Here is a 26,501-nt window from a genome sequence, read left to right on the forward strand (position 1 = left end):
ATACAAAAAGTTTGACGTACAACTTGTTGCAAGTAAACAGGCAAAACAGCAAGTAATCGTAATCAGTTACAGATGTTTAAAATTAATTAAAATCATGTATTTCAACAATTTTTGTGCCGCAACTTGTTATAATTTGATAAAAGTAAGTCTTTAGAGAAAAGGAAAATAAAATAAAATCTTGATTTTTAATAAATTTTACTAACACAATATGAGTCTCATTGTGTGCATATCAATATAATATTAATTATTAATGCGTAACTATATAATATAAATGATCATTGGTCCTCAATTAAATAAATTTCATTGAAAAATTATTTTGGTAGAAGCATTTATGCATAAATTTGATTAAAAAATATGAAACGTAATAATAAAGAACGCATTATAATTTATATATTAGTAGTAGGATTTAGTAAAAGAAAAATATTTTTATTATTATTTATTTTTGTACGAATGATACATTATACATATATATAGAAAATATAAAGTGTATATATATTTTCATGAAATTTGTAAATATATATTTAGTTTTGTATATATATAATTTGTAGTATTATTTAATCAGTATAAGAATAATATTACTATATGTAAATTTATTCCCGCAACGTGAAAACTAATCGATGCGGTTTTGGAACCAAAGTGATTCCGCATTCACCCTCCAGATCGATGCAGGTACCGGGTGGTACAGAGATAACAAATGAGTGAAGAATCCTTGCGGCAAAGAGAAATAATATCATCCTGGCAAATTCATCACCGATGCACATACGTTTACCTTAAGATAAAACACAATACACATATTAGTTAATATTTAAACGAAATCGTCTATTTTCGATCTGCGTTTCGCATTTCTATAGCTTACCCGTTTGAAAGGGCAAAAATGCTTTCGGTTTGGCAAGAGTTCCATCTTCAGCGATAAATCTGTCAACTTTGAAAGAGAGCGGGTCGTGCCAGACTAAAGGGTTAGTATGAATAGCCCATTGCAGCGGAATAACCATAGTGCCTTTCGGTATGTCGTAATCGCCTATTTTTGTATCCTGGATGCAATGTGTTATTTCGCATTGTTTATTTTAATTTTCATTTGTTATGTGCAAAAATAACAGAGTTAACTGCGATTGTTTGTCGCCGACAAAAATTATATTCTCGATTTGCAAGTATTATAATTATTATATACGTATACAAAAACCAACACAATCCAATTATCGGATATATTGGATCTTACGAACTGAATATACATATAAAAATTGTATTAATTTTCTTACTCTACTTAATATTGTTATAGTTACCTCGAGTGTTCCGTGAGGAATTCCAAGCGGAGTGACGCTTCGCAATCTTTGTGTCTCTGAGATGGCAGCTTCGAGTCGAATTAAAACAAGTTTGTCTTCCAAACTGGGCAGCTTTTGTCCCAACAATTCGTTCATTTCGTCATGAATTTTTTTCTAGGTAAATAAAGATATATAAAATTCGGCTGAAACCGTACGGTAAATCGAAACTCTTCATAAAAAATAACATTTATTTAAAAGTATCTAATACTTGTTCGTCTGGATGTATCGCCATGAAGAGTAAAAACCAACGAAAGGTTGTAAGAGTCGTATCGGTGCCTGCGCCGAACATATCGGCCAAGAGATGATAAAATTGTGGTTGAGTAAAGTGTCCAGGATTATCCGCATTGAGTCTCATTACATTGTCGAATGCCGCAAGAAAGTTATCTGTCTTGTCGGGCCGAGCACGATGCTCATCGATAAACGTTTGATATATCTGATGTGTTTTCAGTTTGCCATCGATAATTGACGTCATTATTTTGCCATATCGTGGTAAAAATCTGAACAGTTGAAAAAACCCAACATTTTTTAAATTTATTTTTATGACTCTCATATAAATTTAAATTAATTTTCATATTTTTAAATATAGATAAAACTGTTCTTTATCGCGTTAATTTTAATATAAAAAAATCAGCTGAATATCTTTAAATATATTTTACTTACATATATCTATAAAAATATAAATAATTTAATTATTAATATATGTAATAAATAGTATAAATACATTCGTTTTTATTTAGATGAAATAAATATTTATGTGTGAAAAAGTTTTTACATTCCGCGCATTACAACTTTTATTGGAATAAGTTAATTATATATTTTATAATTATAGCTTCTTGTCTAGAGTGCACTTTACTATTTTTTTATTTAGCTGATGCATTAAATCAGTACGAGCAAATTGTTTTTTGCGTCATTTTTTTAGAGTTATTATTTACTATCAAGATTATTTTTTAATTCATCATTTCGTTTGCATATATGCAAAAAAAGAATGATCTATCCTTCCATATCCTTTTATCGTTCAAAAGCCACCGCCTTCAATAAAAAAACACGGCATTTGCATAGACGTTAAATGAATCATTGCCTCATCATTGACGTGTTAATTGGTCGTGCGGATCAAATCGCTTTTTTTTCCGCAAGGTAATGCGGTTTACCTTCCGTTAGCGAGATGCAAAACATATCGCGCGTCATTATAGAAATAGCAGTCGATTGGGAAGGATCTTCGAAGGATCTTTGTCAGGGATAAAGCCGTACCTGAGGAGCGGCAAAAAGTTGAGCGGCCCTGCGACTCCGATATGCTTGACTCCTTCCTCCTGTAAATGTCTGAGCCATTTCCACACCTCGTCGTCCTCCTCGTAAATCTTGCCGAAAACGACGTCGTTTATCAAATTTCCCACGCAGTGATGAAGCGTCTCCATTGGATCGATACCGTCTTCCGTAGAGCGATCTTTTAGTTTCTAAAGAATCGATGAGAAAAATTTCTACCTGTTTCGTTCTCCGTTAATTAAGAATTAATATGGAACATTTTCTTATATTTTGTAAAGCATTACATCTGTGCTTAGTGCAATGAATTATCGAGCAATTTTTTCTCTTCAGTATAGCAACGATTTTTACATTTAAATTCTTAAACGTCATCGTTGATAGCATGTCGAAATGTCACAGAAATTAATAGCTTCATTAAATGCAATGACATTTCCAGATAAATAAATGATAACTCGCGCAAGAATTTGTGTTAATTCGCGTCGCTATTCCTTTTGGAATAAAATGTTTGGGTCATCGGTATACTCGTTTAGAGGCAAATTTTTACGCAATATAATGATCTGAAATATCCATTTAACTAACTTCTTACTAACGCTAAACGTTAATTTACCGATATGCATTCGTTCACGGCCTTGATAATCCTTTCCTCCATCCTGTCTCTCTTAGCACCGGGTAACTTCAACATGCCGAAATTGTTCATACATCCAACTACAAATTTTCGTTGATCCCTCCAGAGATCACCCTGGGCGCAAATGAGACCTGTCAAGCGCATAAAGGAATGAAGAAAAATGAGAACCTTTTTTTTCAATTTTCTCTTTACTTTTTGTATCTTTTTTTTGTTCTTCTCTTTTCACAAAGGCATTCTTTGTCCGTTCTACGATCGTAAATAATGCCACTACCCGAACATATGTCCATCGCGTTCCTCCTGTATGCGTAGAAGCCGCACTCCTGGTGGGAGGGTATAAAAAATAGTGAGAGAGGATTACAGTCATTCCGTAAGTAGGCGCAGCCACTGAACTCACCGAAGGATAATCCTCGCGAATGAATAAACAATAATCTCTCACCGCGCCCATTCTCGACGTCCCTCCCTTCGGTATATTCGCGGTATAAAACCAGGTACGGCGATCGGCGATTAATAGCGATTGCTGATTAAGCGTGACGGCGATAGCGACAAAGTGTTCATTCACGTTATTTATTATACGATTTCTTTTGCATTTTTCAAACATTTATTCCATCTATTTTTCCTCTACCTCTCTCTCTCTCTCTCTCTCTCTCTCTCTCTCTGTGTACATTTTTCTCCATTATATTATTTTATATATTAATAAACAAAATTCATATATTAAATATGTATGTGTATAACATAAAACTTTATATCATTCTTATCAAACATTTTATCTCTCTCTTTCTCTGTTTTCAGTACAGAAAGTCTAACAATAAGATAAGTTATTATGCGACTACTTGATGTGTAGATACAGATAAAATGTCGACTATCGATTATATTTACTTAGCCTGATCGGAACAGATATTATGTAGGTATCTTTCTTTTATTGCAATGCAGATTCAAACAAGTTTTTTTATTATGCTCTTTAAAGAGGCAATAGAAAAATTTGCGCCACGACAGTGAAAGGTGTGTCGCGTATATGTACATCCGATTTCGCAGCCAGATCACACGCGCGAGAATGATCTCGGAATCCTGATCATCGTTCAATGAGACCGAATAATCGAGGTTTACGGTCGGTGCGCCACAGGAATACAGATCGAAATCTTTGACGCGTAATTTATTAAACGATAAGTTGGGTTGTCATTTTTTTACTTGTAAATTGATAATTTTGTCAATTATGTAAGGGAGCAAGAGAAATAAATATATAGAAGCGCAGCGAGGTCTTTAATAGCGACTGTTGCTGATCTATGATGATGATGACTTTCGGTTTCGTACACGAAGAGGTACGAAAGCGAAATCTCGAGGGAGAGACGATCGTTTCTGCGAATTTGCAATTCGTCATGATATATGCGCTCGCGAACGTCAAGAGAAGAGGTAATAAAAGTATATACGTCAGGGTACAAATAGGTTATCGCATGATGTGTGTTTGCGGTACTATTTATCATTCGCAACTTGTTCTAAGAGGCAGCGCTGTCGATAGGTCAGTGTCGTATTTAAATGACGCCAAGAAAACTTTCCGGGATCTCGCGAGTACGCGGTAATCTCTCTCTCTCTCTTTCTCTCTCTCTCTGCTTGATGGATTTTAAATTATGTTCGCAATAAAATAGAGAGAATTGAAAAATCATTATAACATAATTGAACCTTTGAACAAATAAATCTTATATTTCAAAGACAAATATTATACATTTCTATTCATTATTTATATTTTATACTTTGTAATATTTTAATCTTTTGAGAAATCCACTTCAAAATATCACGGTAATTTAGAGATTTAAATAATATATTTATTGATTGCATATTTTATATAAAAAATAAGCTGTAAAATAAAGAAATAGATTCTACATCTTAGCAAACCTGCGTATTGCATTTCCATTTTTTTTGTTTAATATTTTAATTTACAATTTTCAAAAAAAGAGTACTGAGATAATAATCTTTAAGAAAGGATTCGTAAAAGAAAAAGCTGGGAACAGTTGGTTGCAACTTTGTAGTAATTTGTAGTAACATTGCCTCTCATCTTTGCGATGCATCATCATCTGCGCGGCTACAAACGGACGCGAAGCTACAAACAATGAGGCTCTCTTTGCCGGTTGAGATTCTTACGCAACTAAACACCCCGCCGCGGTGATTTCAAGGGATGACATCACTCGGACTCTCGGGCACGGCACGGAGAGGAGCGCGCTCACCACGAATTCGCGAACCGCCAGAAATAAACCGGACGAGAGGACGGATAATGCATACATGCGTCCGAACGTTTCAGGGCCGGTCATTCCACTTCGGCCGGTAAAAACTCCGATGAATGCAGCGCGAGAAGGCGACGCGCGCGATAGTCGTCCTGTCCAAATACAGTCGACCGATCGATCGCGCGTTTTATTAAGGCGAGATCATTAAAATACCGGAATAGCGCTGTCGATCACATACTCTAAGTGTTTCGACTAGTATTCGATAATAGTCCTTAGCTAATCTCCGAATTATGCATAAGATTCCTGAGGAATCTGCGAGCACGATTCTGCGAGAGAAGAGAAATAGAGATTAAAAAGATCTCTTATACCAAATATTATATTAAAGTAAGCATTTTGCAATAGATGTGCAGAGTCTTCGTTTACTACTCGCGAAGGTTTAACGTCTTTATCGTGCAGTTAATTGCAAATGATTTTCCAATTGCAAGATTCGACAGATGAGTCAATACGATAATCGTGGAAGACTTTAATGACTTGTCGAGATGAATATTAAATGGATTGAAAATTGCTCTTTACAAATTAGAACACTATTAGGATCATTTCTCTCATTACTACAGTTGAGATACAGCTGATCGCGAAATATTACACAAAATTAAATAGATAAGCAAATATAAATATGTCTTTTAAACACACATTGTTGGAAATTATTTTGTTTCAAAATTCACGAGTGTGCATATTGGTAGGTTTTATATTTTCCTTATTAATTTATCTTTCTTGAAGAAATGATACTAGTTTTAAGCTCGCTTGAATTTTTAATAATCATAAATTATTAAATACCGCTCTCCTGATATCGTTGCCGTGATTTTTTGATTTTTAAATTATATTTTTATGAATATTGCATTAATTTAACATGCAAAAAAGTCCTCTTTCAGGAGCGCGGGTCGTGACAAGTTGATGATAATGTAAACGGTCCGTTCATACAACGTTCCGTCACTCTTAACGGGAGAGGCCGTCGGCTCGTCCTTGCAAAGCTAACTGTAATTCTCCGCGGATGCAGAGCAAAACTGTCGACGACCGGCAGAACTTCCTTCAAGGAGACCGATAAAAGTGAGAGTACTTCGCATCTGTGCGACATGCCGGTCCCGGGTCTGCTCGGACATGCCTAATCTATTCCATCACGAATAAATCGTTCAATAAACAAAAAATAATGGATGCATCCCGAGCAGGATTCAACGACTCTTTGTCAATATGTGTATATAATCATTGTAAATTAAAAAATGCACAGATTACAAGCGCAGAGAAAAAACGATATATTTATTATCGTATTGTGTGAAAAAAACATGCCTAATCTATTCAATCGCGGACAACCCCTCGTTAAACAGGAAAAAAAGGATGCATCCCCAGCAAGATCCAACGGTTCTTTGCCAATATATGTATATAACCATTGTAAATTTAAAAAATTGCACAGATTTACAAGCGCAGAGAACAAACGTATTATCATATTGTGTCTATTTAATGAGAAAAACGTGCCTCATCTACAATCGCGGATAATCCCTCGTTAAATAAATATAAAAAAAGGATGCATCCCGAGCAGGATTCAACGGCTGTTTGTCAATGTGTGTATATTACCATTGTAAATAAAAAAATATACAGATTACAAGCGCAGAAAACAAACGATTGATTTTTTGTCGTCTTGTTTAATTTTCTTCGACAGTATTTTTTGGAAAAAAATTATATATTTGTGACACTGACAAATAAAATTCCAATCTTTTTGGAAATTTATTACCGAAGATACATGATGACTGAAGGAGGGATGTGACAAATTTGCAACGATAAAAGCTGTACAAACGGTAGATGCGTAAATAATAATGTAGAATAAAAAAAAGCGAGATACAAGGATACTGCGTAGCAGGAGCAGAATTGCTGTATGCGTGAAGAAAAAATGAAATTCCACCCACACCCACTCTCCCGCGCGCGCGAAGGAGGAAAACAAGTCGTCGGGAAAATTGCGGACATCTTACGTCAGTGTTACGCGTTTGTAATAAGCTAAGCGGGAATAGTCGGCTACAGTGTGTACATATGGAAGCTCGATTGGTTGTAACGCTTATTTTACACGCGCGCTTCTGACCGCATCGTTGAGTCAGTGCTGAGGTATGCCAAGTCCGAATGGAACTACGACTTTTCTATAATCGATTGTAGATCATCGTGTCATTACATCAATGTTCGCGTCTGTTAATTTGTTTCTTTCTCGAACTTGTATAAAAATGATCCACGAGTGTGTGAGGTGCAATTGAATTAATAAATCTACAAACCTTTTTTTAATTGAGAAATTTAATATGAGAGAAAAGAAATATTTTTGATAATTAATGTTCCTTTTGATAAATAATGAGTAGAGAAATGATATTTGCAGATTATCGTCATTTTTAATTTATCATATAATATCATGTATTTGCACAATAATGACAAATCAGGAGAGATAAATGGAATTAACTAAATATATATATTTCGCTGCCTTTCAAGAATGGCCTCGCGTTCATCGAAGAGATGAAGAAGAAACCAAGTTATACTCGAACAATTTCAGATGGTATACAAATGGCGAAAACTTGACCGTCTCCGTCGAATCCTATCGAGCGATTCGAAGTAAATTGCGATGTCATAAAAGTGAATCGTGACAAAACGATCTCTTTTTTTTTAATCAGCTGAAATTAGCGTCAATATACTGCCGCTCGCGTGTGCCGCAGCGGCAGCATCAAGGACGTCGAGAATTTCAGGTTTCGTCGACCCGCTTAAAGGCCAACGCCGTCGCATCGTCCAGACACTTTTGACGATCACCGCGATGCAGGTCGATGCACCGGTGGTAACGAGAGTGTCGGCGCAATGGTCTATCGTTTTCCAAGATCAAGTCCCCCCTCGCTGTTTACCGGCACACCTTGCCCTGACTGTACAAGGTGCAACGCGACACCTTTAGGTTTCTACACTCGGTCGCTCTCTAGATTTAGTTAGCCTGTAATCGCAATGATTTTTAATCGGCTTCAAGCTGACTATTGTCAGCTCTGATTGTGAGTAATATTCATATAGTTTTTGTAATCGTTCATATTGCGAAATCTTCCGCGACACAGACGAATATTTATTTTAATTAATATGATTTATTAATATATAATATTATACATATTTTTACAATATATCGTTAAGTAATGAGATGATATATCTCTCTTGCAAAAAATGGACATAATTTAAGAAAATATTTCAATGTTTAACGATATGTTGTATTAGAAAATTTATTAACTATATAAAATTATAATTTTTTTTACCAAGTATTTTGCACGTGTAGTTTTATATATTTTTGTAGTATTTTTCTGAAACGTAATTTATACGCGAGGCACAGTTATTTCCCGGGTATTTCTAGTAGACGTGTCTTATAAGGATTAACGTTACTCTTACTTTCGGTTCGTTTCTCAGAAGTCTATTAATACTTTGTTTCTCATCGCCGACCGATCGTTCTCCGTTACCTGATGGTATCTACGGCATTTCCGATCTATCCTATCCTTTTCACGATCTCCAATGCAATTACTTGTTATAATAGGTTTCGCTAAGACAACTTCCTAGAACAATCAAAGGCTCTATTCTAAGAAATGCCGTTGGTTTGAAATATTTCACAAGCCTGCATGTTATTATATGCTAATTATATTTCGGTTTTAGAATAGAAAATTATTAAACGCGAAAAAAAAAAATATTTTTATTGCTCGATTTTAATTATATGCGCGTATATATCATTAATATAACTCGATGATTAAGTTAGTGTTGCATATATGCGTATATGCAAATTAAACTTTTATGAAATCAAATTGTAGCTCCTTATTAAATTGAAGAAAGAACGATATCTAAAAAATCGTTAAATATATCTTTCATACAGTTGCTTCCATTTTCTTTCGTCTGTCTTTTTTACTTTAAATTGCGCGATACGTAGAACAATCGAACTCTGTAAAACGGAATTGATCGATATTCGACAGCGCGACACATGACATGCAGTGCAGAAAATTTGCGTAATATGTTTACAGACGACGCGTTATCGTCGCCATCGGCGCGCTCTATAATAAATTAACGCTATTACGTACGACATTATCTGTATCGTGGCGGGGCAACCAGTTTGCCAATCTGCATAAGAAATGTGAGCGCGCCCATAAAGGCGCGTGTAAACGCGCTGTCGGATAATCACGGGTTGCACTGTCGGAAGACACGCGCCTCCCGAGTTGGTATTCTTCCCCATATTCATCTCTCATGTAGGCAACGGCGGCATCGTCATCGTCGATTTATGTGTATAGTTTATCTCACGTAAGATTTCACGGCTCGGATAACAGAAAAGCGCTCTAGATTGTCCGACGTAATACTGGGAAATAGTATGCTCTGATATAATCGACGAAATGTAGATCTCACAAGCAAATATATATTTTAATCACAAACTAGAATATTATATAATTTATTGATAACATAATTTTAAAGAATATTTAGCTATAAAAGTTAAAAGAATGCAGTAAATTATAATTTTAAAATAGGTAATAAATTAATCGTATTTTTCTTAAAAATGTATTTTAAGTGAACAATGTTTCAATAATCGTTTGAAGCATATTTAACGCAATATTTAATAAAGAAAATTAAATCAGATGAATAGATAATGTTTTATATTTTATTGTGTTGTTTATATACATAAATATTCTAATTATCGCACGAATATGGCATAAAATGCATTTTTGTTCTTCTGCAATTTAGAAATAACTCGAGATTATCAATCCTTAATTTCATCTGTCGAAAGTGCAATAAATATTTGAAAGTGCATTCGTCGCACTTGATCGGAATACGCGTCCTTCGACGCTTCGATTTAGAGACTTCAATGCGCCGCGAAGCATATACTTTCGTGCGCCCACAAGTAGTAAAGGTCTACAGCGAGGCTCGCGACGTCTGACTAATCCCGAGCCTCACTACTTGGAACGAGCGTTAGACTTTGGAGGGCTTCCCTTTCCTTCTGAATCGAACGCTCGCGGTTGATCTAACAAGTTAGCGAAACTTTACGTGTATCATACGAGGTAGTACCTGTACGGATCTGTTACCTGTTGATGGAGGCGTGGCTAGGAATTCCCCACCAGACGCTATTCCGATGGGGAGAAAGAAAGGAGACTCACGCGAACGGCCGCGACGGGAGGATCTTTCCTAAATAATCTGGAGGGGCATCTACAAGGAGTGGAGGCAGACTCTCTGGACGCAAGAGCCTCTCGTGAAAGGTGTCAGAAGCGCCTCAATGTCGCGAGGGCAAAGGATGTGGCTGCACTGTATCAATTTAACGTATACATCATCAAATGCTCCGTCGTCAATTTGTCGCATTTTTATTAAAATTTCTTTCTTTCTGGATTTGCCTTTGCATTCTCTTATGGCTTTCTCTGTAATTTTTCTACAGTTTATCTGGAAACTTTGAATTAATTCAAAAAGTGATACAAGAATTTTTCTTGGAGTTTACATCGTGAAAATCAAGATAAACAAAATTTTTATGAAATTATACGTATTCATAAAAGATGTCGAAAATTTTTCATTAACAAGAGATATATTATAACGCATGATATATTTTTTATCGAGTTTATTCCTTTCGATTCCGATTAATGATATTATTCAATATTCACTTCATTATTGTGACTGTGTGAAATAAATTTCACACAATCTTAAAAATTGTATGAACCAAGTCTAAATAAATTGAGACTTGTTTAATTGCATAAATCTCAAATATAAAGTATCACATCTAAAATTCAAAGTGGATAAGCAAATTCAACTAAATTGCATCGCTGTTACAGCTGACTGTATATATAAAGTAACGATTCAAATTTTCAATCAACGATTCACATATCATCAATATAAAATTAGTCTAAAATTGATATCTTGGTCGATTCGTAATATGTACACGTATTTTATCGGCTCGCTAGATCGGCGCGCTTGTAAAAGAGATCGGCGATGATAGCGCGGAGGAAATGAATGGAGAAATCACGGGGCCGTTGACTTTGGAGACATGGCGCCTCGTAAACATCGTCGAAGGCACACGCACACGCGCGTGCATGCACTGGGAATCGAAAAAAAAAGAAGGGAAAAAAGAAATAAAGAAGAAAGAAGACGCGCGCGGCGGGAGGAGGAGGACACAGAGAGAGAGAGAGAGAGAGAGGGAAACGCGCCGAAGACGGCGGTGGATCGCGAACGAGAGGATGGGAGCTTTCGAAACGAGGTGTAAGGTGTACCACCAGGTGCCGTGGTACACTTTGCCGTGAAATTATCGTCCCGCACGGATCGGCTCGGCTCCGATCTCGGCACCGCCGTCGCCGACGACGGAATTTGTGGCCTTGCCGGCGAATTTTCAGTCGACGGGCGAAACTTACGACCGTTCGAGTAACCCTGTTTTCATTTGGAAACAAAAGCCGCGGTGAATCAGGGACTACATAGCGATAGCTGTACCCGCAAACGTCATCAATCGCGACGTTTATTCCATATACGTAGACTTCGATTAAAAAAAAAAAAAACCAGCTTAATTGCAAAATGTTTCTATGAATATGGAGCACCGAGGAAGGATACGCGATACTTACGTATCTAGCGTGTATATTTATATTCAATAACACACTCTATATATTTCAAATAACGGAGCACGAACGAAACTCTCTTGTATGCATAAGACCGGCTATCAAATGTCGACGTCGTAATCGGTAACTTTGATCGTAAATCGAAAATCGTAACGGCACTTGGATCTAGAGTCTAAAGAGTCCTCGTTATCGCGAGAACGGGACATCAGGCTGACTAGCTCTATTCTATTCTCCTTGACGGTTCACGCCTCGGCGAAGCCTCGGTTTTATCTCGTTGTTGCGACAATCGAATGAGTGTATTTATGAACTCATTCTTATCACTATTACATGTTGAATGATACTGAAGCAATACATTTATAAAAAAAATTGCTTTCATAATTTTCAAGTATTCTGATAAAAAAAAATAATAATAGATAACATTAGGAACCGATAGGATTTGTAAAACGTTTGATCGTTTCCTATCGTAACCCATTATTTCACTTTTTATATTCCGAAAGAAATGTTATCGTTTCTTATTGTTTTCTTTCATTTTCTATTATCAATCGGATTCAGTCGTTAAAATACGATAAAATTCATCTAGTAATATATATTGTTTTTTTATCATTTTGTTGGAATTTATCGAAAAAAAAGATTGAAAATTTATCGTAATCAATTGTTTTTAATCATAGTTATGAAACTACGATTAAAAACGATGCAATCGTTTTCTATTGTTTTTTATCAATTTTTTTTATCAGGGTATTTGATTTTTTAATGTTATTATTGAAAATGAAAATATTTTAAATATTATAATCTGCGATTTAAATTATTTTTGTAATTCATTTCAGGTATTCTATTCTAGTAAATATATTATGCGTAACAAAACTATGGTATGAAAGAAGCAGATATGTGAAAATGGAGTACGCAATTTTACGACAGACTCGCGCAAGACTTTCGAGCGTTTTCTAAAAACTCTCGAGCGTATTCTAAAGACTTTTCGGAAACATCCCAAAGAGCTGAATGACACTGCGAGCAAATATACGACGTGTCGTCGAAAGAAATCCATTTCTCATTTACGCTCTCGAGGGCGAGGTCTCTTCAAAGAGACTTTCACTGCGCGTACTCGTCAAATTTAACGCGGAAGAATTTTTGTGTAGGTCTTACGCCACCCGGAAACTCTCTAAATCCATCGTTGATCCACGTCGGGACCGACCTAATTCCATGAGATAGAACCGAGACGTTAGCTTTTTTTTGTGGATCCTAAGGCACCACCGAATGGTAGGCAGATATCTTTTTTTAACCATTTAGTAGGTTAGTCGGCCCACAGCGAAACTTCGTTCGTTAGAGGAACCGTTACGTCCTACAACGACCGGTGGTGCCCTTTCATTGTGTGGCCGGTCGCTCCATTGTTACCACTTCTCCGACGAATCGTGATCGCGCACGAGTTTCGCGACTGGCATACACCATATGTGTCATACAGTATGATACATATGAGTTTTTTTGTATGCACTTTCAGGATTATATGAATTATCAGTTAGATTGCGGATGAAATGCGGTCAACAACTGTCTATAAAGTATTTTTAAAAATTCCTCAACGTATCTAAAATCGATTTACCATAACTAAATTATACTTAAATTTTGTTCATTCTCGAGAGAATTGAAATTGAAACGTCATATAAATATTTAATTACTATAATTATAAGTTAGTATGTTTTCTTTCTCTATTCTTTTCTCCCTTTCTAATTATAATAATACATTAACTAATTATAATAAAACATTATCTCTTTCATTTTTAAATGACAGTTATACCATGTCATTTCGTTAAATTATACGTTGCAGATCTACTTTTAATTAATTTAAGGATATACAGAAAATGTATATGTATATTAGTGTGGATTTAATTTATATAAGAATAGGATCAAGAGGATAACTTACCGTACCCCTGCATTATTCCATGTGTCAAATAAAGTGGGGCCCTTCCAGCAAACACGTCTTTCGCAAAGACCTGCCTTACCAGCTGAGGATCCGACAGCAAGATCGTATAGATCGAGCCCATTCGCAGTCCACAAATCGGTCCATACTTCCTCGCCAAATTTGTCAGGGATACGTGAGGACGTTTCGAATCTAGCCATGGTAAATAACCGAGTAGCGGGATACCGTATGGTCCCGGGGGAAGTTGACGCGTTTTACCACGAAAAATATAGACCAAAATTATGATAGATATACCGAGGATAATATGTATGAGGGATATCATTGTTTATAAGGAAAGGGAAGCGATACTTTGCGGCACCTGCAAATTAAAGAGGATACCGTTGAATAACAGTAATTTGGTGAAAGCAAGATATTATAATTATCGTGTTGTAAGATTTTTCTACAAATGTGTAGCTGTTATATATAAGACGACGAGATAGAGATGTGTTAAGGAGAGAGTACTTAATAATTAAATTCATTAAATGTACATCTGCTGTATTAGATAATAAATCACATAAATGTTTCGCGCGTATGTTCCTCCTCAGCGATCGTAAGCGCTTCTAATTGAGGGAACGCGATTGCAGCTTCCAGGAATGGCAACGGCAGAAATGAATGATAAACACCTTTCTCTGCGCCTACGGCGCAGCGTGCATATGTAAACTTATCTCATTATCAAGACTCGCGCGCGCACGTGCAATCGCGCGCGAAGAGGACAAGGAATGATTCCGTGCTGCGACTACGCGATATAGGCCGACACGTGGTTAAACACGTGCCGGCGAGTCGCTGATGAATCGAGGAAGCTTACTTTCGATGGCGCGCCGACAGGATTTCTTTTTACTTCGCTACACTTTGGCTCGCAAATGTTTAGCGGTGTTGTGGCATTTCGTATTTTTATTCCATTTCTTGCGATATTCAGTATTTAAGTATCCTTACGATATTAAGTAGGATAAGTTGACTCTTCTGCGCTTGATGCGAAAATATTCTTTTTCAAGATCTTTAGTCGGCACTTTGTTTGCAATTTTGATATAAAAATAATCTCAATCGATTATTGTACATTAATTTAATATAAATCACAAAGAAAAATATTTCTTCCATTTTCAGCTTTATAAAATAACTTTTGATATTTGTTAAATTGCGTGTCTGAAGTTTACTTTAAATTATCAGAAACTAAGAAATTCTAATTATTGAAATATATCGCAGAAATTATGCTTTTTCCGAATAAAATACAATTTAAAAAACATAAAATATATTGTTTTAGCAGTTATATAAGACGTTAATTGTGTAGACTCAAAGAAGTGTTAACAAAACTTACCAAATCTGCAAGCACAGGACTTTTATTGCAGCCACAACGTATATGTCTTTCTTGAATAATATAACTTGTTGCGCGGGAATGAGATCTAAAATAATAAGAAACAAAAGATGTGATTTTAGATAAATATATAAACAGACAATTATATTGATTTACATGCAAAAGAGAAAATAAAATTTACACGTGTAATTTTCGCCGAAAGGAAAACATTACAAGAAAGAATACGATGTAACCTCGACCGCAGTATCGAGCTAAGTGACATCGTCAGACTTGACGAAAGTGATCCGAGTAGTCGTTTGACTACCAAATGATAACTGACTCGTGCTGCGACAGCAAAGATTTGTAGTGTGTGATATTCGATAACATTGGAATAGACGTTTCATGTTTTCAAACAAGTATTAAAAACTTGTTTAAAAGAGAAATACGACGCGTGTTATTTCTACATTAAAAAATGTATAAAACCATTTTGCAACATTAAAAAATATATACAATTAAAATACAAGTGTGTGAGCCGATTCATAATTTGGTTAAAATATTTTAAATATAATAAAACAGACAATTTTTTTTATCAAAAAAGAATTATTTTGAATACAGTTTTGATGAGCTATTAAATATACGATGCAGACGCCCCCTGACACACAAAATATATCGCCTAAATTTCTGCCACTCCACGCCTATGCGAAAAGGAATTCCTTCGCACAGAAGGACCCTTTTCGACAGACTAGCCGAGGAAAAAGTTACGTATAGTCTACCTGACTCAACAAGTCTTCTGGTTTGGCTTTTATGAACTAAGCCGTTCGCTTTATAATTTATCGAGTTATTCGCGCACGCACACGCACACAATTTACGACTAATTAAAGAATATCTTGGAAATAATTCGCGTTAAAAGAATAAATGAATCTAGATTCAATTAAAAATCGCATTTTTTATACATTCGTGTTTATCGTTGAATAAATAAAAATTCCATATATATGACTAACCAGTTCCTTGTGAGATCACGAGAGGATATATTATGAATATGTATATTCCTAATATCTCTGCAAAAACACATGCACACCCCAGAATATCAACGACCCGTTGCCCTTACGCACACGACTGACCTTCTTGGCTCACCTTACGAGAATCCTGTGTGCACTCACCTCCGCTCACGTGCGAACTATCGCTCGTCTTCGCCAATCACGTGCGAGTTTATACGTCGATCGCGTCTCTGGGCCCCGAATTCAATTTATATGGTACGTGCCAGAGCGCTCGAGTTAAACCGAAAAAAAAAAATGAAAACAAAGTGGAAGAGCTCAAGGCTTTTTTTCCTATCGTGACCCACTGCCCGCTTGACGAAGCTTGAGTATATTCAATCACCAATATGCCCTTTTAACCTCTTGGAAAATTGCCTGAAAACACTCATTGGCGAGAGAAACATTTCTACTTTTTGTACTAATACTGGAGATCGTACAAAAAAAAAATTTTTTTAATTTTATATATATTATGTTTTGAATTAGTATTCGAAATATGCAGTTACTGATTTACTTTTTCACCAAAAATTGCAAAAAAGCAGCATATAGAGAAATAAAAGCAATATGCAATTATAAATCTTTATTTTCTAATACCTAATCTCTATTCTCTAATTCTTTATCCTCTAATAATATAAATCTTTTTCAAATAATGTGGATATTTTTAAATCGAGAAAGAGATGCGCAATTCTAAAATTATTGTAATTAAATTTAAATGTAATGCAACGCGTCTTAAAGAACATTTCTCGCTTCTGAATTTAATTTACATTTTGCATCAGTCAGCTCGTTCTAACTATATTATAGTTCATTCATATATACATATATTTATATTTATTTGTGTGTATATTTTTACATACATATATTTGATTTGTACATTTTATACTTATCTTTGCCAAAATTCTACCAATTCTATTTATCTGAAAACTGCTAATATCACCAAAACGATTGAAAAGAATGTTGGAATCTGATTTTTTCGCAAACATAAAATCGGATTAAGTATATTTAACACTCACGATCGCGATGTCGATTCTTTGTTTTTTTTACGTTTTTTTGAAGGAATAAAAATTCGGCTACTCTTGATTAGAAGATGAGTGGGTAGAGGTAGATAATTGATTTTCGAGAACAATATATATCAGTACTGAATCCTTTTATAAAAAATGATAAAAATATGAAAAAACATAGTTTAATAAAATTAAATTAAATTCCTTTTTCTCTTTCTTTTACTTTTGCAATTTTAGAAAAAATTGGAAATTTACAATAAATATAATTGTGACTTTTCAATTGATGTGCAATTATAGCTTAAATCAAACCTTGAGAAAAGCGTGTGGCGCATGCAGAATATACATGCGTTGGTAAATCACTCATTTGCGAGCACGTCTCGCCGAGCATCTCGTTTCGCGAGGATATTGCGAGAGGAATGGACCGCAATGATGGGGCGCGCCACTTTCCCTCCGCCATAAAATGGACTAGATTGCGAAGGAGGAATTGGAGATTGGAGTCGAAGAAGTCGGGAGAGGGTGACGAAGCGAAGAGGAGATGAGGACACATGGAGGCACGCGGAGAGGAAGAGGCCAAAACGTGATCAGCCGTGCACGTTGCCGGTGATCGAACTCTTGAGCTACGATTCGCATTGGAAAACGTGAGGCATATTGGTCTTCAATAAACCGCACGATTATCCTTCCTCCGCGATGTCGACAATTTTCAAAATTTGACAGATAGATACTTGTGCAAGTTCTTTTATGCTCATTCCTAATTCGATACAACAGATACAAGAGTCAAAATTTGACGACAATTTCGATATAGCAAAAGAGAAAAGAGCGAAAATCTATATCTTTGATAACAAATAAAAAAAATTTGACAATTTATCTTTTGCTCTAGAAATGAATTCGCAAGATGCTCCAACGAGAGAGCTCTCGACACAAGGAGACTTGAAAATTCGCGATCGACAATTAATTTTGTAAAGTGATCGCGTCGGAGAAGGAGAGAGGAAGCGAACGAAGGGCGGGCGTCGACTCTTTAATCGAGCTCTTGCTCGGACCTCGGCGGATAAAGCAAACGACCGCGCTGATGAGAGATCGGTAGCGAATGGACCCGCGCGACTTTCCTCGTCCCCCTCCCGAAGCCCCCCTTGCACTGCGCCGGTTCTGGTATGCATCGCCGACTGCGGAACAGAGTACAAATGCACCCGAGCTATCTGACGGGACGTGCAACGACCGACAAAGGTCACTCGCGACGTTAAATCTGCATATTGGCGTCGCCGCTTGGCTCTCCGCCTCTTGTTCATTCTCCTTTGGCGCGTTGAATCGGCCAGAAACGCCGCTAGGATCATTCGATCGTGATCGAGAAGAGGATCGATTCGGCATCGAAATTCGGAAGATTCCTACGCAAAGCGGCAGAAAGACAAAATATCGCGCGACTGACGATTTAGAAGGAAATTTTATGAAAATCAGCCTTGTCAAATTTTCTTTTTCAATGTTTGCAATTTATTTTCTTTTCATATAAAAGATCAAAAGAAAAAGAGATTTTTTTCACGGTACTTTGTAACGTGCATCTTATCTTATCAAAATAATCTTGCAAAATAGTTTAAATTATTATTTTTGTATCTTTGTAAAATATATACTTTTTCAGCACAAAAATATAACGTGATACAATCGATTTGTGAATAAATGTTCTGTTACGTGAACGTAAACAAACAAAGGAAAAGGGGGCTGATTATTGCTTAAATAAGCAGCTTGATTCGATACGGCAGAAAAGAGGAACGACATTGACTGAGAGTTCGTCGTATCGTCTAATCGTGGCTGAGACCTCGCCTAAACCCGACTTGGTAGGATAGGAAAGTCGTCTTATCCTACCTACCCTTGGTAGAGTAGATAGGCTAAGACGACTTTCCTATCTGGTACAGATGAGGATGCGCGATCGTATCGAAATTCCACCACTGCCGATTACCGCAGGGAGATTGTAGTGCTCAATAGAATTTAATCGCGGTGATCGATGTGCTCCAGATAATGGCTGCCCGCGTTAAGAGATCGTTAAGCCGCGCCGCGCCGAGTCGTTGAACCACTTTGAGTAATCGAGGGTTTCGTCCTCGGACGCATCCAATCTGGTTTTCGCGAATCTGAGAAGTAAAGCATTATTACACAAACTTACTTTTACTTGTCAGTCTCTCTTCCCTCCTCATTTTGTCTACTTCTATCTCTCGATTTATTCGTTGGAAAAAATCGCTATATTTAGTACTTGAAATTAATTATAATTTTTTGTATGCATATAAATGAGAAATTCTATCACGTGTATAAACTATTATTTTTATAAGGCTAGATGCAAATTATAAAGCACCGTTAGAAATGTTATTTCTCTCTTTGTCATTCGTTATGACAAAAGAATCTCTTATCCCTATCATATATAAATCCAAGAAAATGAACTTTACTATGTCACAATTTTCAGAATTTAGTTATCACAAAATATAATAATACTTAATCGCTCTTCTTTCTTTATCACAAAGTGTCGTACCTCGCTATTGAGGATTGTCATCTTATCTTATTTAAAGAGTCCGATACTCTCCTTAAGAATTCTGAAAAGAATCGTGTATTCGCAGGACTCTTGCAAAGGGCTATCGCCAAAGATAGCTTTTCAACGAGAAGACCCGATCCTCCCCTTCGAGAACTATAGACCGTTATTTACGGCCTCCACCTCCTCTCAGTCAGTCTCTCCCGAAGCGGCACATAACTACCACCACCTACCGTATAAGCGTAAGCCGGATTCTTCTCTCTCAGGCGGCGGCGGCGGCAGACATCGGGCAGCCATCTAGATATCGTCTGCAGCGTGCATTGAACGCAGGGGGAATGCACTGAATGCAGAATGCAGGAGCGAGGGTACCAACCCCGGTGTTCTCTCGGGGGCTCCAGGGCTGCAATCGCTACGGTGATCGATCGTACGTGACCAAAGGCCCGGACGAGGACCTCTTTCTCTCTCGATCTTTCTCTCTTCGCGAAGGTGTCCTTCATCGCGATCTAGTCACGATTCACGAATCAAGGTGTCCCCTCCACACCGGAGATCTAAAGGCGATTCGGGCGATCGTTCCGTTCCGCGTGGAATACTAGTGTATGTCACGGAGAACGGAGAGCAGAGACATATTCGCTAAATCCGTGCCTGCGAGACCGTACACTCGCTCCCGGGATAATGAAATTATTTTTCTTTCGACTTAAGGACGACTACTCTGCGGGTTCGATGAAACGGATTTTTCCACGAGAATCCCTACCGCCCGCGGGAAGGGCGGGAGGCGAAGGAGGTGGTGCCGGGTTGCTGGTGATGAGTTTTTGTCGAGCCTTGCCTGCTCGAGAGAATAATGAACTCTGGGGTGCGTCGATCTCTCGGAGCCGCGCTTCCCCGACGCGCTATCCTTCGCGCGTCGCGTCGTTCTCTCTTTCCTCCTTTCCATCCCCCTCTTCTGTCTTGCGATGACCTCAAAATCGTATGCATCCCATTTTTGCGTTCTCCTTTATGTTCCCATTGCGCTAGGTGTCTAAGGTCCGCCGCATCGCGAAATTCTTCCCTCGACGTTCAAACGAAAGTAGACGCGACCTCTCGTTATTTCCCGAGGTCACGGCGGGTGTCGTGTGACTGTCAAAGCGTTTCGTGTCGATAAAATCGCGGAATGGGTCATCAATTGATTTTTCAATAGTAACATTATTTCGAAATCACCCTTTTAAAGGGGTGTCTTACATTCACAATCAATCAAAATGGTCAACTTTGCATCTCTCATAGTAAAATATTTTACACAATTTTTATATATATATCATATAATATATTAACATAAAAGAATTAGATCACAAAAGATATAAATAAATAAAATATAATTTCCTATATAAACATTAAACTACGATAATGTAAAACGAATGTTAAGACGATCGATGATAAAAGCGGTGAGAATGATCCCTGACATGTGTAGGCAAGTGTCAATTGTTAGTTCGCCAATAACGAGAAAAGTACCGGATGCAGGCTGGCTCGCAAGAAGAATTCAATTACCTCGCCATTGTTTCTCCTTTCGCTCGGTAGCGGCACGAGGATATCTATTTATATCTTGGGGAGATCTTGCGCTTTTTACGAGACTCCGAGGCTCCTCCTAAGGATCCCGGCAACGGGTACAAGGATCGTACTCACCAATCTACCTACCTACCTGTTCCCTCTAAACCCCTGCACCTGGGTAGGTAGGTAGGTATCGACCTACGGGGCAACGAACGACCGGGGTCATTGGCTGGATCCAGTTATCAAGGTTGGGGTCCTTTTCCTTCGGTAGCGAGGAGATCGCCGTTTCTCCTCGACACGGATCGACGAACTTTCCAAGCTCACCTGTGCCACCACCACATCTACATACATTATCACATATATATATGCACAACCCTTGAAATCGTGCGATCACTAGTTTAGATGTTGCAAAATTGCAAGCTCGAATATTCATTATCGATTATCTTACGATGCTATTAATTTGATAATTGATTTCGTTATTTTATTACACCTAAAATAGCGCGCATATATATATATGATCCACATGTGCACGTTTTCAGCTTCCTTTAAAAAATGCGTTACTCGAGACGTCATTGAATGGCCGACTGCCCTACAGCTCAAGGGTCGTATAAGTTCGAGACTGCGTTATGATCCTTCTTGGAAAGGCAAACAGCCATTCCGACGGCTATCTCCATAAAAAGGGTACCTTTTTTGCCAAATATATCCAAGTCACCAACATTGCATGTCCTACTCACATTTCGAATATATGGTAGTATAGAGGAATAATGTCGACATCATCGAATTTCATGGACTTGTTCTTTCTCCCCCCGAAACTTTCCATTTGAAACAAGGACCCACCGTGTCCTTGCAAGGAGATGAAGACAGTGTAGTCAGACGGCGAGTTAAATGCAGTTGAATGCGTATTTCGAGATCGACGATTATTTAAGTATATTATACAGATGCAAATACAATTTCAGCACGAAATCAAAATAAATTAATTATCTACCAAAATTTTATACAAAATTTATACGAACAATTATATGTAAATAATAATTTTAATAAATAATAAATAAATATTAATAATTATTGTGTTTAAGTAAGAATATTATTACATAATATACATTTAAGTAGATCTATATTTTATATTAAAAATAATATATTCTTTACAAACCGGAAAATACACTATCCCATTATTTAATGCATCATGCAAAGTGTACTTTACAACAATTTTGTAAATCTCTAAAACTGCATGTTCGATATCTTTTACTTCGGAACAATATTACGCGGAATACTTCTAATCAGACGAGAATGCGAAACGCCATTCTAGAGACGAGCAAACGTAGAAGGTAACAAAGGTGGAAGAAGAAAACGTGGAAAAGAAGGAGGAAGAGCGAGCGTAACCGGTCCAAGGGAAGCTGCGTTCTGATAACCCAGTTTTATGTGCTATCAATCAGATCGACCTCCCCCGCCTTTGTCGATGCGGAACGATCCTAGGTCTACCACCTCCGTTACGCGATCGACTCGGTCATTCAGCGGATAGTCAGTGACTAGCTTGTGCAACTCTAACAGACTCTAGCTCGGACGCTTGTGCTGCGTCCTTATCGTTCATCTCGCACAGCCATTCAAGAGAATATCCGCGACTCATTCCACGTCGGGAGTTTAGATGAATTCATGTTTCTTTTATCTCTCTGGCATTTATGCTTTAATCTTTGTGCGTCGACACGATTCATGCATAGAATTATCATGTAGAGTATTTTTGATTTTTATTCAATGAAATCTGCTCCAATTTACCGATTATTTTATTATATATAGATATGTTATTTACACTTGTATTGTTATGATCCTTTCCTTATTTAGAAATAATATATAAAAGCTATATTCATAAAATATACTTTCTATTTATAATATAAGATTTAATTTTGGTTTCAACAAGTTTTTCAATCTTTTTAACTCCAATTGAATTTGTCCTATTTTTACGCAAATGCACACTGCATATTTCTTATATATTTTTCACGACAACAATTGTTACACGTTAACATTAAAAGTGCTGCAATGCAGTTATCAATAATATATATGTAAACGAAGCAAAATTGAATGTAACAATGTGAATGTCATATAGAAGTAAATGTAATTTCTGCAACTTTAAAATTATTACTGCAGCATTGCTAATTGGATCAAATTGCAATTTCCGAATGGAAATAATAATAATTTAAATTTTATTTGGCTCTGTCATAACGAGATCGAGATGGATATGTAATTCGCTCAGCATAATTGGCATCGATGTATCTCCGTGTCGAAACGCGCGGTGCACGGGGAAGCATAAAGTAAATTAGCGAGCCGTCGTCCATGTAGATGACTGTAACGCGAGTGCGTGATTTGAAAGTGCGATAGGTATTCACCCCTGCCTCGCTCCCCCCTTCCTACCCTCTCTCTCTCCCCCGCGTGACAGTCAGGAAATTGGGTCGTCGAAAACCATCGATCTTCGCGATGTGTGTACACGTAGCCAGGTGACCAGCTGATCGATGCTCCCCCCTTTCCCCCAGGGTTCAACGACCTTCCTGTTCGCCAGCTAGATATTTGTGCCTACTTAAAGTGTTTGCACGACAGTGGACACCTCGCTGCAAAATAAACGCCGCCGCGCCGTTGCACTTATGCAAGTGCGTCTTTGCACATCACTTCATCATGACGTTACGTTTTAACGTCGTTCGCTCATCGACGAGCCCCTTGTGGACAAACTTCGCCTTAATTTGAGTGCGCAAATATTTTGCCGCGACGGCGTTTTCACGTCGGCTACGATTCCTCTCGTTTGGATAAGCGAAATTTTCGATGGGCAAATTATCGTCTTCTTAAAGAAATCCCATGTTATCTGTTGACCTGATATTATCAGTTTTTTCTTGAGATTTCTTGGAGATAAAAAGAATTACTTTTTACACGATCACATACAGCTCTTAAGTTTAAAGTTTCAAGAGTCTAAAACACACTTTTCGCTTCGCGAAAAAACACAATTAAATAAAATAGAGAGAATTACTCTCGTAAGAGAACAAAAGCAGTAATGCTTTTAACAGAAATCATCACACTGTTTTTAGAGATTTTCTAGTCTAACGTTTGTAATCGATTTTCTTACGCGGATTAAAACGAATGCGAAATGGTCCAGATCGATCTCTTCGGGCGTATGTCGAAGGGACCGTGATAATTATGAGAATCCACTCGTGTCAGTTCGGGATCTTGCGCGAGTTTTATATACACGCCAGTTTTTTTTATCTCTTTCCCTCGAAAGTCATTCGCATGGGAATTCGCAGATTCGGCACTCGCGCGAACGGTCGTGCGGCCGACGACCGCGACTTTCTCCTCTTATGCTAATTTCGTTAATATGCCATTTTCACGACTCCGGCCCACGCCATTGTACTGCCCGGTATTTGGCTTAAGAGCGAGAGAAAGAGAAATATTGTGTATGAGCGAGAGGAAGAGGGAAGAAAGGAGAACATTCCCCAAAGCTACGGTAATTAGAGACAATCAGCTGGCGACTTATTACGTAAAATTATGTTGACTGTCAGGACTGGGGCAAATTTAAAAACCTGAAAACTTATATATATATATATATTTCCGGCTTATACTTTAATTATGCGTGAAAGATGAAACTGACCCAAAGTTATTATTTGTTATTATTGGTATATACTATTATTATTTGGAATTATTGGTATATACTATTTATGTATTTATATCGAATCGCGATTTAAAATTAGTATAATATTTATATTTTTTCTGCAGATGACATATCTTGATTCACACAGCTTCTTGTTTAAGGAAATTTATAATTATGAAGATAAATTATGATACTTTATACTCGATGCAGTAGAATGTCATATCAAACCTTATATATCGTTAATTAAAATAATCAAACAGTTGTTTATAAATTGTTTTTAATTATCAATAAATATGATATATTGCTTCTATAAGTAAAAGGAAATTATTTTGCTTAATCTGACATTTTTTTATGATTCAATTCGAGATGTCTTTTATTCGATTTATCGCTCTATATTTCTCTTAATTTATTTATATTCCATTTTGCATTTGCAAATTGACGCAGAGTATTTTAGAAATATCTATTGCATTTTCGAACAAGAGAGTCGACTATATTTAAATTATATTTTTGGAAATGTATATCATAATCGTGAAAATATATTGACATTTTATCGGTCAGATCAGTCGTGCGATGAAAATAGCAGATGAAGATAACAAAACGATGGTAAAATTTTAAAATACGTCCCTTCTTTGGACTTCTTGAACGAAGGATCACAACGTGCAAAGATTCTGACTGCAAAACCGTGTCTTATCAGCGATATTAAAGCCGTCTATCTATCTAAAACTCTTTTCTATCACACCCAGATAGGATGAGCATGATATCCCTTCTTGCAGCGTGGAATGTGCAGGCTGGGTTGTTTCTCTCATATGAAGCTTTCCCCTCGAACAAAACAATCGTTATCGAGTTACATGTTGCTTTCGGAACGTTGACATCAAAATAGAATGTATACCAGTGTTGTGTGAAAATATTTTTCACAATATAATTTCAAAATCTATTTACCATAAATATATATTTCTCTCTAAAAAGAACCTTGGCGTCAAACTGCTACGATAAATTCTCCTGTATTAAGAGATACGTATTCTCTTATATCTTTCTTATATCTTATATCTTTATTTATTATGCACAGAATCTTCTACATGTAAAATAGATTTTTATTCACTGGTATTAATTGCCTAGTCTAATTGAACGTATATAAAGCCAATGGACCAATAACGCGAGCGGCTTTCCTCAGAATAGAATAGATCGCGACGAAATCGGCGCCGATCGCAGGCTCTCGCAGAAAGAAACGTTTGTCCTCCTGGCCCGTGCAAGGAGAAAAAAATGGATCGAACTCTCGATCGGTTTCTCCGAGTGGTTCGGCCAGTGCCGTAGTAAGTGACATCCGCGATGCCGCGAGAGCGGAGTTCGTTGCCCCATGAAAGAAGACAGCCGCACCGGTCCCGTCGCGCGTTTCTGGGTTTACTGTTTCTGCCCGCTCGCGAGTGCCAGCATCGCACCTCCACCAGCGTCGCATCGGTCGATGTATGCGTTTCGTAAGCTGCACGCGAGGACCCGTCTGGGTCCTACCATATCGCATCGAAAGCACGAAACCTCGTAAAAGTGCGGTACACATATATGTATACGTAAATGCATGTG

General features: G+C 37.2%; 1 protein-coding gene across 3 annotated transcripts in view; it reads right to left on the reverse strand.

Moving 5' to 3' along the window:
- Positions 1-450: 450 nt before the first annotated feature.
- phtm (cytochrome P450 enzyme phantom) overlaps positions 451-26,501 on the reverse strand; it is a 97,867-nt gene continuing 71,816 nt past the window's right edge. The window contains exons 1-9 of one of the 3 annotated variants that reach the window (XM_029322072.2): positions 16,415-16,472; positions 15,279-15,363; positions 13,931-14,285; positions 3,184-3,332; positions 2,568-2,770; positions 1,528-1,816; positions 1,281-1,433; positions 857-1,031; positions 451-769 (exon numbers count right to left, since the gene is read on the reverse strand). In XM_029322072.2, coding sequence (XP_029177905.1) covers positions 591-769; positions 857-1,031; positions 1,281-1,433; positions 1,528-1,816; positions 2,568-2,770; positions 3,184-3,332; positions 13,931-14,249 — 1,467 coding nt within the window. In that variant the 5' untranslated portion in view covers positions 14,250-14,285; positions 15,279-15,363; positions 16,415-16,472 and the 3' untranslated portion in view covers positions 451-590. Of the gene's footprint in view, positions 770-856; positions 1,032-1,280; positions 1,434-1,527; positions 1,817-2,567; positions 2,771-3,183; positions 3,333-13,930; positions 14,286-15,278; positions 15,364-16,388; positions 16,473-26,501 lie in introns of those variants that run through there. The other 2 variants (XM_029322071.2, XM_029322070.2) reach the window with 2 other exon arrangements.

The sequence above is a fragment of the Nylanderia fulva genome, unplaced genomic scaffold (genome assembly GCF_048542155.1).
Source record: "Nylanderia fulva isolate GAGA-0341 unplaced genomic scaffold, ASM4854215v1 Scaffold1, whole genome shotgun sequence".
Taxonomy (NCBI): Eukaryota; Metazoa; Arthropoda; class Insecta; order Hymenoptera; family Formicidae; genus Nylanderia; species Nylanderia fulva.